Source organism: Amblyraja radiata, unplaced genomic scaffold (assembly GCF_010909765.2).
Source record: "Amblyraja radiata isolate CabotCenter1 unplaced genomic scaffold, sAmbRad1.1.pri scaffold_486_ctg1, whole genome shotgun sequence".
In the NCBI taxonomy this organism is placed as follows: domain Eukaryota; kingdom Metazoa; phylum Chordata; class Chondrichthyes; order Rajiformes; family Rajidae; genus Amblyraja; species Amblyraja radiata.
In genome coordinates this window covers 24,842-41,351 of record NW_022630564.1, presented here as the reverse complement: position 1 = coordinate 41,351, position 16,510 = coordinate 24,842, and the positions used below count along the sequence as shown (strand labels likewise).

The 16,510-nt window shown below is 41.2% G+C and overlaps 1 protein-coding gene and 7 pseudogenes across 1 annotated transcript; all 8 read left to right on the top strand.

Moving 5' to 3' along the window:
* The first annotated feature begins 724 nt into the window (after nt 1–724).
* LOC116970022 lies at nt 725–5,016 on the top strand (annotated as a pseudogene).
* LOC116970024 lies at nt 1,902–5,016 on the top strand (annotated as a pseudogene).
* Nucleotides 3,374–5,016, top strand: LOC116970014 (annotated as a pseudogene).
* A 52-nt stretch (nt 5,017–5,068) lies between these two features.
* Nucleotides 5,069–5,781, top strand: LOC116970037 (annotated as a pseudogene).
* A 79-nt stretch (nt 5,782–5,860) lies between these two features.
* Nucleotides 5,861–7,487, top strand: LOC116970035 (annotated as a pseudogene).
* Nucleotides 7,488–7,627: 140 nt separating this feature from the next.
* On the top strand, nt 7,628–9,646 carry LOC116970031 (annotated as a pseudogene).
* Nucleotides 9,647–9,774: 128 nt separating this feature from the next.
* On the top strand, nt 9,775–13,425 carry LOC116970042 (NADH-ubiquinone oxidoreductase chain 5-like). Its single transcript, XM_033016770.1, has one exon. The coding sequence runs from the start codon at nt 10,582–10,584 to the stop codon at nt 11,092–11,094; it is 513 nt and encodes a 170-aa protein (XP_032872661.1). The 5' UTR covers nt 9,775–10,581; the 3' UTR covers nt 11,095–13,425.
* On the top strand, nt 12,259–13,425 carry LOC116970026 (annotated as a pseudogene).
* Nucleotides 13,426–16,510: the final 3,085 nt, after the last annotated feature.

Sequence of the window (16,510 nt, the reverse complement as noted above, 5' to 3'; positions counted from 1 at the left end):
CGCGGTATTATGACCGTGCGAAGGTAGCGTAATCACTTGTCTTTTAATTGAAGACCTGTATGAAAGGCATCACGAGAGTTTACCTGTCTCTATTTTCTAATCAATGAAATTGATCTCCCCGTGCAGAAGCGGGGATATTACCATAAGACGAGAAGACCCTATGGAGCTTTAAACACTTAAGTTATTATCTAACCAATAATTAATCTAAAGACTTAACCTACCATAAGGATAGCCTAACTTAATGTTTTCGGTTGGGGCGACCAAGGAGTAAAATAAAACCTCCTTATCGATTGAGTATTTTTACTTAAAAATTAGAGCGACAGTTCTGATTAATAGAATATCTAACGAATAATGACCCAGGATTAAATCCTGATCAATGAACCAAGTTACCCTAGGGATAACAGCGCAATCCTTTCTAAGAGTCCATATCGCCGAAAGGGTTTACGACCTCGATGTTGGATCAGGACATCCTAATGGTGCAACCGCTATTAAGGGTTCGTTTGTTCAACGATTAACAGTCCTACGTGATCTGAGTTCAGACCGGAGTAATCCAGGTCAGTTTCTATCTATGTAGATATTTTCCCTAGTACGAAAGGACCGGGAAAATGGAGCCTATGCCCCAGGCACGCTTCTCCCTCATCTGTTGAAATCAACTCAAACAGTAAAGAGGGGTTAGCCCTCTACTAAAGATTATAGCGAGTTAAGGTGGCAGAGCCTGGTAATTGCAAAAGACCTAAACTCTTTGATCCAGAGGTTCAACTCCTCTCCTTAACCATGTTAAAAACCATTATTACCCAAATCATTCACCCTTTAACCTACATCATCCCAGTCTTACTGGCCACAGCATTCTTAACCCTTGTAGAACGTAAAATCTTAGGTTACATGCAACTTCGTAAGGGCCCTAATGTAGTAGGACCATATGGGCTCCTCCAACCTATCGCTGATGGATTAAAACTCTTTACCAAAGAACCAATCCGCCCCTCACACTCATCCCATTTTCTTTTTCTAGCAACCCCAACCGCTGCCCTAACCTTAGCCCTACTTATATGAATACCATTACCCCTGCCTCACTCCATCCTCAATCTTAACTTAGGCTTATTATTTATTTTAGCCATTTCTAGCTTAACCGTTTACACCATCCTGGGCTCCGGCTGAGCCTCTAATTCTAAGTACGCATTAATAGGGGCACTACGTGCTGTAGCACAAACTATTTCCTATGAAGTTACCTTGGGCTTAATCTTACTGTCGTTAGTTATCATAGCCGGGGGCTTCACACTACACACATTTAATTTTACCCAAGAAACAATCTGACTTCTCATCCCAGCTTGACCACTTGCCATAATATGATACATCTCAACCTTAGCAGAAACCAACCGAGCTCCATTTGATTTAACAGAAGGAGAGTCAGAACTAGTCTCTGGCTTTAATATTGAGTACGCAGGAGGACCTTTCGCCCTATTCTTCCTAGCGGAATACTCCAATATTTTAATAATAAATACATTATCAGTTATCCTCTTTATAGGCGTATCTTATAACCCCTCCCTCCCTCAAATTTCAACATTAAGCCTTATAATTAAAGCAACCATGTTAACCATCCTATTCCTATGAATTCGTGCCTCTTACCCACGATTCCGCTACGACCAACTCATACACCTAGTATGAAAAAACTTCTTACCACTTACATTAGCTCTTATTTTATGACACATCACTCTACCCACCTCCATGGCAAGCCTCCCACCCCTCACCTAAGGAAGCGTGCCTGAATTAAAGGATCACTTTGATAGAGTGAAACATGAATGTTAAAATCATTCCCCTTCCTTAGAAAAATAGGGCTTGAACCTACTCCATAGAGATCAAAACTCTATGTACTTCCTATTATACTACTTCCTAGAGTAAAGTCAGCTAATTAAGCTTTTGGGCCCATACCCCTACCATGTTGGTTAAAATCCTTCCTCTACTAATGAACCCCCTCGTATTATCAATCCTCCTCCTCAGCCTAGGTCTAGGCACTACAATCACATTCATAGGCTCCCATTGACTTCTAATTTGAATAGGCTTAGAAATTAATACTATAGCTATTATCCCATTAATAATTCACCAACAACACCCACGTGCAGTAGAAGCCACTACCAAGTACTTCCTCACACAAGCCACAGCTTCTGCACTCCTCCTCTTTGCAGGAACAACAAATGCCTGAACTACAGGACAGTGAAACATTACCGACATGCTTTCACCAACCTCCGCCACACTAATTACCTTAGCCTTAGCCTTAAAAATTGGTCTGGCACCTATACACTTCTGATTACCAGAAGTCCTCCAAGGATTGGACCTGACCACGGGACTTATCCTCTCAACATGACAAAAACTAGCTCCATTCGCCATCCTCCTTCAACTCTACCCCCTCCTTAACCCAAATATTCTCATAGCCCTGGGGGTTACCTCAATCATCGTCGGGGGATGAAGCGGACTTAATCAAACACAACTACGAAAAATTCTAGCGTATTCATCAATTGCACACCTAGGATGAATAATCACTATTATTCATTTTGCCCCAAATCTAGCACTACTAAACCTTGCCCTCTATATTATTATAACCACCTCAATATTTCTCCTATTTAATACACTTAATTCAACAAAAATCAACTCAATCTCCGTATCTGCTACCAAATCCCCACTACTCTCAATCCTATCCTTAGTTACTTTACTCTCATTAGGAGGCTTGCCCCCACTCTCAGGGTTTATACCCAAATGACTCATCTTGCAAGAACTAACTAAGCAAGATCTACTAATCCCAGCCACTATTATAGCCCTGGCAACTCTCCTTAGCTTATTTTTTTACTTACGTCTCTGCTACGCAATAACCCTAACTATCTCCCCAACCCCAATCTTTTTCATATCCTCATGACGAGCAAAAACCACTCAAATGAATATCTTACTCACAATCACCACTTCTCTCTCCATCCTTCTCCTCCCCCTAACCCCAACATTACTGACACTATCCACGTAAGAAATTTAGGTTAATAAAACCAAAAGCCTTCAAAGCTTTCAATAAGAGTTCAAATCTCTTAACTTCTGATAAGACTTGCAAGACTCTATCTCACATCCTCTGAATGCAACCCAGATGATTTAATTAAACTAAAGTCTTCTAGATAAGCAGGCCTCGATCCTACAACATCTTAATTAACAGTTAAGCGTTTAAACCATCGAACTTTTATCTAGGCTTCTCCCGCCGTAGGGTAAAAGGCGGGAGAAGCCCCGGGAGAGCCTTAATCTCCGTCTCAGGATTTGCAATCTTGTGTAAACTTTACTACGGGACTTGGTAAGAAGAGGACTCTAACCTCTCTTCGCGGAACTACAGACCACCGCTTAACTCTCAGCCATCTTACCTGTGGCAATTAATCGCTGATTATTCTCTACTAATCACAAAGATATCGGCACCCTTTACTTAATCTTTGGTGCCTGAGCAGGTATAGTCGGAACTGGCCTAAGTCTCTTAATTCGAGCAGAACTAAGTCAGCCCGGATCACTTCTAGGTGATGATCAAATTTATAATGTCCTTGTTACAGCCCATGCCTTAGTAATAATCTTTTTTATGGTTATACCAATTATAATCGGGGGATTCGGCAATTGACTCGTCCCTTTAATGATCGGCTCTCCAGATATAGCCTTTCCACGCATAAATAACATAAGCTTTTGACTTTTACCCCCTTCATTTCTTCTTCTCCTGGCCTCCGCTGGGGTTGAAGCCGGAGCTGGAACAGGTTGAACTGTTTACCCCCCTCTAGCTGGAAATCTAGCTCACGCGGGGGCCTCCGTAGACTTAACAATTTTCTCTCTTCATTTGGCAGGTATTTCTTCTATCTTAGCCTCCATTAATTTCATCACCACAATCATCAACATAAAACCCCCAGCAATCTCTCAATACCAAACACCTTTATTCGTGTGATCTATCCTTGTCACAACTGTCTTACTTCTTATGGCCCTCCCAGTACTAGCAGCTGGCATTACCATACTACTTACAGATCGTAACCTCAATACAACTTTCTTTGACCCCGCAGGGGGAGGAGACCCTATTCTCTACCAGCACTTATTCTGATTCTTTGGTCACCCTGAAGTATATATTCTAATTTTACCAGGATTTGGAATAATCTCACATGTAGTTGCTTATTACTCTGGTAAAAAAGAACCCTTCGGCTATATAGGTATAGTTTGAGCAATAATAGCTATTGGTCTTTTAGGGTTTATCGTCTGAGCACACCACATATTTACAGTAGGGATAGATGTAGACACACGAGCGTATTTTACATCAGCCACGATAATTATTGCCATTCCAACAGGTGTTAAAGTCTTTAGCTGACTAGCCACCCTCCACGGCGGCTCCATTAAATGAGAAACACCACTACTTTGAGCATTAGGCTTTATCTTCCTATTCACAGTTGGAGGGCTGACGGGGGTTGTTTTAGCCAATTCTTCCCTTGACATTGTACTCCACGACACCTATTATGTTGTAGCCCATTTCCATTATGTTCTCTCAATAGGAGCAGTATTTGCTATTATAGCAGGCTTTGTTCATTGATTCCCCTTATTCACAGGCTACACACTTCACTCCACATGATCAAAAATTCAATTCTTAATTATATTTATCGGAGTAAACCTGACCTTTTTCCCCCAACACTTCCTAGGTTTAGCGGGCATACCACGACGCTATTCAGATTACCCAGATGCTTACACCCTTTGAAATGTTGTATCATCTATCGGATCCCTAATCTCGTTAGTCGCTGTCATCATCTTATTATTTATTATTTGAGAAGCATTTGCCTCAAAACGTGAAGTTCTATCTATTGAACTCTCTAATACCAATGTAGAATGACTTCATGGCTGCCCTCCTCCATACCACACCTATGAAGAACCAGCTTTCGTTCAAGTTCAACAGCCTGCTTATTAACAAGAAAGGAAGGAATTGAACCCCCATAAGTTGGTTTCAAGCCAACCACATCACCACTCTGTCACTTTCTTGAGACTCTAGTAAATCAATTACATCACCTTGTCGAGGTGAAATTGTGGGTTAAACTCCCACGAATCTTAAATTAATGGCACACCCAGCACAATTAGGATTCCAAGACGCAGCCTCCCCTATTATAGAAGAACTTCTCCATTTCCACGACCACACATTAATAATTGTCTTTCTTATTAGCACATTAGTTCTTTATATTATTGTAGCAATAGTAACTACTAAACTAACTAATAAATATATCTTAGACTCACAAGAAATTGAAATTGTATGAACCATCTTACCCGCTATCATCCTTATTATAATTGCACTACCCTCGCTACGGATCTTATACCTAATAGACGAAATTAATGATCCACACATTACAATTAAAGCGTTAGGCCATCAATGATATTGAAGCTACGAATATACAGACTATGAAAATTTAGAATTTGACTCCTACATAATCCAAACTGAGGACTTGTATCCAGGACAATTTCGACTTCTAGAGACAGACCACCGCATGGTTGTCCCAATAGAGTCCCCTATTCGAGTTTTAGTAACCGCAGAAGATGTCTTACACTCCTGAACAATCCCAGCACTTGGAGTAAAAATAGATGCAGTACCAGGACGCCTCAATCAAACCGCCTTTATCATTTCTCGGCCTGGTGTCTATTACGGACAGTGTTCAGAAATCTGTGGTGCCAACCACAGCTTTATACCCATCGTAGTTGAAGCAGTACCCTTAGAACACTTTGAAAATTGATCTTCATTAATGCTAGAAGAAGTCTCATTAAGAAGCTAACAGGGTCCAGCATTAGCCTTTTAAGCTAAATATTGGTGATTCCCAACCACCCTTGATGATATGCCTCAACTCAACCTCAATCCCTGATTTTTAATCTTCCTATTCTCCTGGTTATTCTTCTTGATCGTCTTACCACATAAACTTACATCTTATTTACTCAATTATAGCCCCACCCCAAAAAATACTGAAAAACAAAAACCAGAACCCTGAAACTGACCATGATCTTAAACTTTTTTGATCAATTTTTAAGCCCCTCACTTATAGGCCTACCCTTAATTGCCCTAGCAATTATTATACCAGCAGTAATCTTCCAAACTCCCTCAAACCGATGACTTAACAACCGCCTCATCACCCTACAAACATGATTTATTAGCCGATTTACGCAGCAACTCCTACAACCTCTTAATGTGGGAGGACACAAATGAGCCATTATTCTCACAGCCCTTATACTTTTCTTAATTACTATTAACCTACTAGGCCTTCTCCCTTACACATTTACACCAACAACCCAACTCTCATTAAATATAGCTTTTGCCCTTCCCTTGTGATTAACCACAGTCTTAATTGGCATATTAAATCAACCCACCATTGCCCTAGGCCATCTCCTCCCAGAAGGCACCCCCACCCCTTTAATTCCAGTTCTCATTATTATCGAAACTATTAGCCTATTCATTCGACCCTTAGCCTTAGGAGTTCGACTCACAGCTAACCTCACAGCAGGCCATTTATTAATACAATTAATTGCAACAGCAGCCTTTGTATTAATCTCCACTATGCCTGCAGTAGCAATCCTAACTTCTATCGTATTATTTCTACTTACTCTATTAGAAGTGGCCGTAGCCATGATTCAAGCCTATGTATTTGTACTATTATTAAGCCTGTATCTACAAGAAAACGTTTAATAATGGCCCACCAAGCACACGCATATCACATAGTTGACCCAAGCCCATGACCGTTAACAGGAGCTATTGCTGCTCTCCTTATAACCTCAGGCCTAGCCATTTGATTTCATTTTCACACCATGTCCCTTCTCCTCCTAGGACTCATCCTTCTTGCTCTCACAGTTATTCAATGGTGACGAGATGTCATCCGAGAAGGAACATTTCAAGGACACCACACCCCCCCAGTACAAAAAGGCCTACGCTACGGCATGATTCTCTTTATTATATCAGAAGTATTCTTCTTCCTTGGATTTTTCTGAGCATTTTATCACGCCAGCCTAGCCCCAACCCCTGAATTAGGGGGCTGCTGACCTCCCACAGGAATTACTCCCTTAGACCCATTTGAAGTCCCATTACTTAATACTGCTGTTCTATTAGCCTCCGGAGTCACTGTCACCTGAGCACACCATAGCATCATGGAAGGGGATCGAAAAGAAGCTATTCAAGCTCTTACACTTACAGTTCTCTTAGGTTTTTACTTTACAGCTCTTCAAGCCATAGAATATTACGAAGCCCCATTCACCATTGCCGACGGGGTTTACGGAACAACCTTCTTCGTAGCAACCGGCTTCCATGGACTCCATGTTATTATTGGCTCAACATTTCTTTTAATCTGTTTACTACGCCAAATCCTCTTCCATTTTACATCAGAACACCACTTTGGCTTTGAAGCCGCTGCATGATACTGACACTTTGTCGACGTAGTATGATTATTCCTTTATGTATCAATTTATTGATGAGGCTCATAATACTTTTCTAGTATAAACTAGTACAAATGACTTCCAATCATTCATTCTTGGTTAGACTCCAAGGAGAAGTAATGAACCTCATTACATTATCTATCGCCATTCCCGCCCTCGTTTCCCTAATCCTAGCTTTCATCGCATTCTGACTGCCGACTCTTAACCCAGATAGTGAAAAACTGTCACCTTACGAGTGTGGATTTGATCCCCTAGGATCTGCACGCCTCCCATTCTCCCTACGATTCTTCCTAGTGGCAATTCTCTTCTTACTATTTGATTTGGAGATTGCCTTACTCCTTCCATTGCCCTGAGGGGATCAATTAGGCTCTCCACTCACCACCACCCTTTGAGCTTCCATTATTATTATCCTACTCACACTAGGCCTTGTCTATGAATGACTTCAAGGAGGCCTTGAATGAGCAGAATAGGTGCTTAGTCCAAAAAAAGACCATTAATTTCGACTTAATAAATTATGGTGAAAATCCATAAGTGCCTTATGACTCCTATTTACTTCACAATTACATCAGCATTTATTCTTGGCCTTACAGGACTAGCTTTCAATCGCTCCCATCTACTATCAGCCCTTATTTGTCTTGAAGGGATAATACTCTCCCTCTTCATTGCAATCGCTATCTGATCTATAGTAATAAACTCCCCCTCTTTATCCTTGGCACCTATAATTTTACTAACATTCTCAGCCTGCGAAGCAAGTTCTGGACTAGCCCTTCTTGTAGCCGCCACCCGCACCCACGGAACTGATCACCTTAACAACCTCAACCTTCTACAATGTTAAAAATCCTTATCCCCACCCTCCTATTATTCCCAATCTCATGACTCGCACCCAAAAAATGAATATGGACTTCAACTATCTCTAATAGCCTTTTAATTGCCTCATTAAGTCTCACCTGATTTAAATGAGACTTTGAGATGGGCTGAAATTACTCTAACCTTTTTCTTGGTGTTGATCCTCTTTCTGCCCCTCTACTCGCACTTACATGCTGACTCCTACCACTTATACTCTTAGCTAGCCTTAAACACTTAACCGCTGAACCCCATAAACGACAACAGATTTATATCTCTTTACTAATCACCCTCCAAACACTACTAATTTTAGCATTTAGTGCAACAGAGATAATTCTATTTTATATTATATTTGAAGCTACACTCATCCCAACTCTTATTATTATTACACGATGAGGAAATCAAACTGAGCGTCTTAATGCCGGCATTTACTTTTTATTCTACACCCTTGCAGGCTCCTTACCCCTCTTAATTGCCCTACTTGTCTTACAAAAGGATCTCGGCACCCTATCCATACTTATTTTACAATACCCAAACATTTCCAACCTACACTCCTGAGCCAATAAATTTTGATGGGCTGCCTGCCTAGTTGCCTTCCTGGTGAAAATACCCCTCTACGGAGTTCATCTCTGATTACCTAAAGCCCACGTAGAAGCCCCAATTGCCGGCTCCATAATTCTAGCTGCAGTCCTCCTTAAACTAGGAGGCTATGGCATAATACGGATTATTGTTATACTTAACCCCCTCACAAAAGAAATAGCATACCCCTTCCTAATTCTAGCAATCTGAGGAATTATTATGACTAGCTCTATCTGTCTTCGACAAACAGATCTTAAATCCTTAATTGCCTACTCATCAGTTAGTCATATAGGCCTTGTAGCAGCAGCCATCCTGATTCAAACCCCATGAAGCTTCGCAGGTGCCACAGCCCTTATAATTGCCCATGGGTTAGTCTCATCAATACTTTTCTGCTTAGCTAATACCAACTATGAACGTATTCATAGCCGAACACTCTTATTGGCCCGAGGCACCCAAATTATCCTACCACTTATAGGCACATCCTGATTTTTAGCTAACTTAGCCAATCTCGCCTTACCCCCCAGCCCAAACCTCATAGGGGAATTACTCATTATCTCCTCCCTTTTTAAGTGATCAAACTGAACTATTATCCTAACAGGAATAGGAGTTTTATTAACAGCATCCTACTCATTATATATATTCCTAATAACACAACGGGGCCCCACACCTCAACATTTACTCTTTCTAACCCCCTCCCACACACGAGAACACCTGCTCATATACCTTCACCTTCTCCCCACAATTCTCATCATTACCAAACCTGAACTCATCCTAGGATGAACATTTTGTGTCTATAGTTTAATTAAAACGTTAGATTGTGATTCTAAAAATAAAAGTTAAAATCTTTTTACTCACCAAGAGAGGTCCGGGACAAAAAGGACTGCTAATTCTTTTACTCATGGTTCAACTCCATGGCTCACTTAAGCTTTTGAAAGATAATAGACATCTATTGGTCTTAGGAACCAAAAACTCTTGGTGCAACTCCAAGCAATAGCCATGAACTCAATTATCTTTAACTCTTCATTCCTGTTAATTTTTATTATTCTTCTTTACCCTTTATTTTTATCTATAACCTCCCCCCAAGAATCCGTTAATCCCAACTGAGCCTCTACTCACGTTAAAACAGCCGTTAAGCTCTCATTCTTTGTCAGCTTAATTCCCCTCTTCTTGTTCCTTGATCAAGGTGTAGAATCTATTACAACCAATTGAAACTGAATCAACCTAGGGCCTATAAATATTAACATAAGCTTTAAATTTGACCTCTACTCTATTATCTTCACACCCGTAGCCCTCTACGTTACATGATCCATCCTAGAATTTGCACTCTGATATATGCATACAGACCCAAACTTTAACCGTTTCTTTAAATACCTTCTTCTTTTTCTTATGACAATGATGATCCTTATCACCGCTAATAATTTGTTTCAATTATTTATCGGTTGGGAGGGAGTCGGTATCATATCATTTCTCCTCATCGGTTGATGGTATAGCCGAGCAGACGCTAACACAGCAGCTCTCCAAGCAGTAATTTATAACCGCATCGGAGATATCGGATTAATTCTAAGTATAGCCTGACTAGCTATAAATCTCAACTCATGAGAAACTCAACAATTATTTATTCTATCTAAAAACACTGATCTAACTTTACCTCTAATAGGCCTAGTACTAGCTGCTGCCGGAAAATCAGCACAATTCGGCCTCCATCCCTGGCTGCCATCAGCCATGGAGGGGCCTACGCCAGTCTCCGCCCTACTCCACTCAAGCACAATAGTCGTAGCCGGTGTATTTCTTCTAATCCGGCTTCATCCCTTAATTCAAGATAATCAGCTAATCTTATCAGCTTGCCTATGCTTAGGTGCATTAACGACTCTATTTACAGCTACCTGTGCCCTCACCCAAAACGATATCAAGAAGATCGTAGCCTTCTCCACATCCAGCCAATTAGGCCTCATAATAGTGACCATTGGCCTAAATCAGCCTCAATTAGCCTTCCTTCATATCTGCACACACGCCTTCTTCAAAGCTATACTCTTTCTTTGTTCTGGCTCCATCATTCATAGCCTAGATAACGAACAAGATATTCGAAAAATAGGAGGGCTCCACAAACTTCTACCATTTACTGCTTCCTCCCTTACAGTTGGAAGCTTGGCCCTAACAGGTATACCTTTCCTATCCGGTTTCTTTTCAAAAGACGCCATCATCGAAGCCATGAACACATCTAACCTAAACGCCTGAGCCCTGACAATAACCTTGTTAGCTACTTCCTTCACTGCTATTTATAGCCTCCGACTTATCTTCTTCACATTAATAAATACACCACGATTTACCCCACTGACACCTATCAATGAAAACAATCCCTTAGTGTTAAAACCTATTAAACGCCTAGCTTATGGAAGTATCTTAGCCGGTCTCATTATTACCTTCAACATAACACCAACCAAAACACAAATTTTAACAATACCACTCACCCTTAAACTCTCCGCCCTCCTAGTAACAATTATGGGCCTACTTTTAGCCCTAGAATTAACCAACCTCACCAAACACCAATTTAAAATTTACCCAACCATATCAACCCATAATTTCTCTAATATATTAGGCTATTTCCCACCAATTTTCCACCGTATTTACCCACAAATCAACCTTCACTGAGCTCAAACTATCTCAACCCACCTGATTGACCTAACATGAAATGAAAAAATAGGACCAAAAAATAAACTTATCCAACAAACATCCATAATTAAATTATTTACACTACCCCAGCAAGGCTTCATTAAAATTTATCTTATAATCTTTTTCCTCACTCTTACCCTAGCTACACTAATCATAATTTAGACTACACGCAATGTCCCTCAAGAAACACCACGAGTTAACTCTAGTACAACAAACAATGCCAAAAGCAGTATTCAACCACTTAGTATAAGTAAATAACCACCATAAGAATATAGTAAAGCTACACCACTAAAATCCCCACGAATCACCTCTAGACCATTAATTTCATCCCCCCCAAACCACCCTCACCCTCAACCCCCAACAAAATGTTTATTAACGTATATTAAACCCCCAACATAAAATAAAACATAAATTAACACCGATCAATCCCCTCATGACTCAGGATAAGGTTCTGCAACAAGTGCCGCAGTATAAGCAAACACAACCAACATCCCCCCTAAATAAATTAAAAATAAAACTAAAGATAAAAAAGAACTTCCAGAACTTACCAACAAACCACACCCCACGCCAGCAGAAATTACTAAACCGAGGGCAGCATAATAAGGAGAAGGATTTGAAGCCACTGCTACCAAACCTATAATAAAACCCAACATTATAATAAATACTAAATAAATCATAAATTCCCACTTAGATTTTAACTAAGACCAATAGTCTGAAAAACTACCGTTGTTATTCAACTACAAGAACCTAATGACCACAAATATTCGAAAAACCCATCCATTATTTAAGATTATTAATAGCTCCCTTATTGACCTCCCCACCCCAGTCAACATCTCAATTTGATGAAATTATGGCTCACTTCTAGGACTTTGCCTGATTATTCAGATCCTCACTGGCCTCTTCTTAGCCATGCACTACACCCCAGATATCGCCTCCGCTTTCTCCTCAGTTGTTCACATCTGTCGAGATGTGAATTATGGATGACTTATCCGCAATATTCACGCCAACGGAACCTCACTCTTTTTTATCTGTATTTACATTCATATAGCTCGTGGATTCTACTACGGATCCTACCTCAACAAAGAGACATGAAATATTGGGGTAATCCTATTATTTTTATTAATAGCAACAGCCTTTGTAGGCTATGTCTTGCCATGGGGTCAAATATCATTTTGAGGCGCAACAGTCATTACAAACCTCCTATCCGCTTTCCCCTATATTGGCAACATTTTAGTAGAGTGGATTTGAGGGGGCTTCTCAGTCGATAACGCCACCCTAACCCGATTCTTTGCCTTCCATTTCTTATTTCCTTTCCTAATTGTTGCACTTACCCTACTCCACCTCCTCTTCCTTCACGAGATAGGCTCTAATAACCCCACTGGACTTAACTCTAACACAGATAAAATCCCATTTCACCCTTACTTCTCTTACAAAGACCTTTTAGGCTTCTTCATCCTAGGCCTCCTCCTAACCCTACTTGCTCTTTTCACACCCAACCTACTAGGGGACACAGAAAATTTCATCCCAGCCGATCCCCTACTCACACCACCTCACATCAAGCCAGAATGATACTTCCTATTTGCCTACGCGATCCTACGCTCTACCCCGAACAAGCTAGGGGGAGTCCTTGCTCTCTTATTTTCAATCCTCATCCTCATGCTGGTGCCCATACTACACACATCCAAGCAACGAAGCGCCACGTTCCGACCAATCACCCAAATCTTATTTTGAACACTACTCACAAACACTATTATTCTAACATGGATTGGGGGCCAACCAGTAGAACAACCATTCATCATTATCGGTCAAATTGCCTCCGTTATTTACTTCCTCTTATTCCTCATCCTTCTTCCCCTTGCCGGCTGGTGAGAGAATAAAATTTTAAATCTTTAATATGTTATGGTAGCCTAAAAATTAAGGCGTTGGTCTTGTAAACCAAAAATTGGAGGTGGGATACCTCCCCAAAACAGGTTGTATTCAGGAAAGAGAGGGTTGAACTCCCATCCTTGGCTCCCAAAGCCAAGATTCTGCTTAAACTACCTCCTGAGACACACAAGTATTTTCTGGTCGTTAATTTTGCGGCCCTTACTTAGTCAGATATACATATATATTATTGGGCCCATATATATGTAATATGTACATATTATAGTACTATGTATAATACTCATTCATCGACTGTAAGCTATTTCATCACATACTATGTATAATACTCATTAATAAATGTCCAACTATTACATTATATATAATTATTAATCCACATTTTTCTAATATCCAAAGAATCATAACTAATTTATCCACTCAGTTACCTAATTTTTCTCTCAACCGTTAGACTAAAGCACACATTTTTAAATAAACAAAATATTAATTTCAGTTGATTATTAGGGCTGGCGAGAACCAACCAATACCCTAATATAGCCACCTTTGCACGGTTTGTGGTACTGAATTGGATTAATCCCCAGAACTTGCTCAAATGCTCACATTAGGCACCCTTGAACGGCATACGTCTCTTAATCGCGTCATTTTGCCTTTCCTCTAGTTCCCTTGGTTGGCATTCAACTATTCATCGTCTCAAGATTTCCAGCCCTCCCAGTTTTTTTGGGGGGATGAAACAGAGATTAACCCTCCAGACGTCTCTGTCGGGTTGCGGCCGGAACATCAAGTTAAGTTGGTCCTATACTCAACATAATATTATAAAACTTCGCTACTTATATCATTCGCTGGGCTTCTACTTGTCAAAATAAGGCAGTACTCACATGGCTAAGACCAATAATTGAAATTTAACTTCCATCCATATATACGAATAATTGGACAAAGGTTTAATAAAGACATTTTATTAAACCACATATTACTAAGAAAATTAATATTTAATTAATGGGAAAAACTAAGATTTTTTAACCACAAACATCTATATATAGGCATAGATATATTATATAGGTGCCCCCGGGTCGGGAAGAAAAAAAAAAGGCCGATACATTTTTTTGGGAAAAACCCCCCTCCCCCTTAATATACTTAGCTATCTCGAAAAACCCCTAAAACGAGGGCTAAGTGTATATCGTCTCTGTAATGACATGTGTGTAGTTTCGTCATATATATAGTGTGACACTATCACATGCTAGTGTAGCTTAATGCAAAGCATAGCACTGAAGATGCTAATATAAATTTTAAAAACTTTCGCAAGCACTGAAGGTTTGGTCATGGCCTCAGTATTAACACAAAGTGCTGGAGAAACAGGCAACATCTGGAAATGGACAGACGATATTTCGGGTCATAGAGTGATAGAATTTAACAGCGTGGAAACAGGCCCTTCGGCCCAACTTGCCCACACCCACCAACATGACGTTTCGGGTCGAGACCTTTTAGCTGAAGATTCCCGCATGTTTTGTTTCTTGTCCATTTCTGGGAAACGAACCTGCATCACTCACCGATCGAGGAAGCGACCGTCTGCAGCTGTAAAGGGATTGCAGCGTTGGCGATGGGACGAATGGTCTTGCTTGGAGCTCCTCCCGGCACAATCAGTGCTGAGTGCAGACAGAGAACCTCACTGGGCCGACACAACCCCGGCGCTAGGAGCTGAGATGTACCGAGACTCCTTTCAGCAAACACAAGTATCGACTCCCACGCCAGAGGCGATATCTGCAGAGAAATTCTCCACTCCCGAGATTGAAATGATTTCCGCGCAAAGTACGTGGCCACAAACGCGGTGCACACCAGATGCAGCAAGCTGGCTTGTAAATATAGGTTTCTTCAACTTTAAGTAACCTTGATTTACCTCTCTCCACCCCTCCCCGCCCCCCTCCCCAGTTCACTGACTAATGCCACTATCCTGAGCAAAGATCCGATATCGGAACAAGACAGGCCACTCCTACTAAATGCAATGGGCTGGCGTGTAGTACGCTACGGAGCGGAACGTGGGCATTTTTTTCGTCCATTTCAGTAACCGGAGCCTACCCGACCCGACTCGAAGTGTAATCAACGTTGCGGGGGAATAGTTTATGTGTGCGATATAGGGTTAGATTCATAATTCTTGTTAAAGAATAAAATTTGACTGGTAATTTTCTTTTAAAATTATTTTTACAGCGTGGAAACAGGCCCAACTTGCCCTCACCGGCTAACATGTCCCATGTACACTAGTTCCACCTGCCCGCGTTTGGACCATATCCCTCCAGACCTGTCCTATCCATGTACCCGTCTAAATGTTGCTTAACCATTGGATAGTCCTTGCCTCAACTACCTCCTCCGGCAGCTCGTTCCATACACCCACCACCCTTTGTGTGAAAATGTCACCCCTCAGGTTCCCATTAAATCACCCCCCCCCCCTCACCTTAAACCTATAATGTCTATAAAGACTATGTGATAGGAGCAAAATTAGGCAATTCGGACCATCAAGTCTACTTCGCCACTCAATGACGGCCGATCTATTTCTCCCTCCTAACCCCATTCTCCTGCCTTTTCCCCATAACCCCTGACACCCGTGCTCGGCATTTAACATAATCATCCCCTCCAAGCTGGTTACCAAACTCGCAGAACTGGGTCTCTGCGCATCCCTCTGCAATTGGATCCTCGACTTCCTCATTCACATACCACAGTCTGTTCGTATTGGTGGAAATGTGTCAGCCTCGATAACAATCAGCACGGGAGCACCTCAAGGCTGCGTGCTCAGCCCCCTGCTGTACTCACTCTATACTCATGACTGCGGGACTCATGACTGTGGGACGTATCACTGATGGGGATGAGTCAGAGTATAGAAGAGAGATCGGACAACTGTCCATATGGTGCCAGCGCAATAATCTGGCCCTCAACACCAGCAAAACAAAGGAATTGATTGTGGACTTTGGAAGGAGTAGGAGGGGAATCCACAACCCCATTTATACCAATGGTTGAAAGGGTCAAGAGCTTCAAATTTCTGGGCGTGCACATCTCTGAAGATCTTTCCTGGTCCGAGAACACTAATGCAATTATCAAGAAAGCTCATCAGCGCCTC

Bases quoted from the DNA above. Each gene is read 5' to 3' on its own strand.
- LOC116970042 (XM_033016770.1), top strand. From the start codon at position 10,582: ATGGAGGGGCCTACGCCAGTCTCCGCCCTACTCCACTCAAGCACAATA.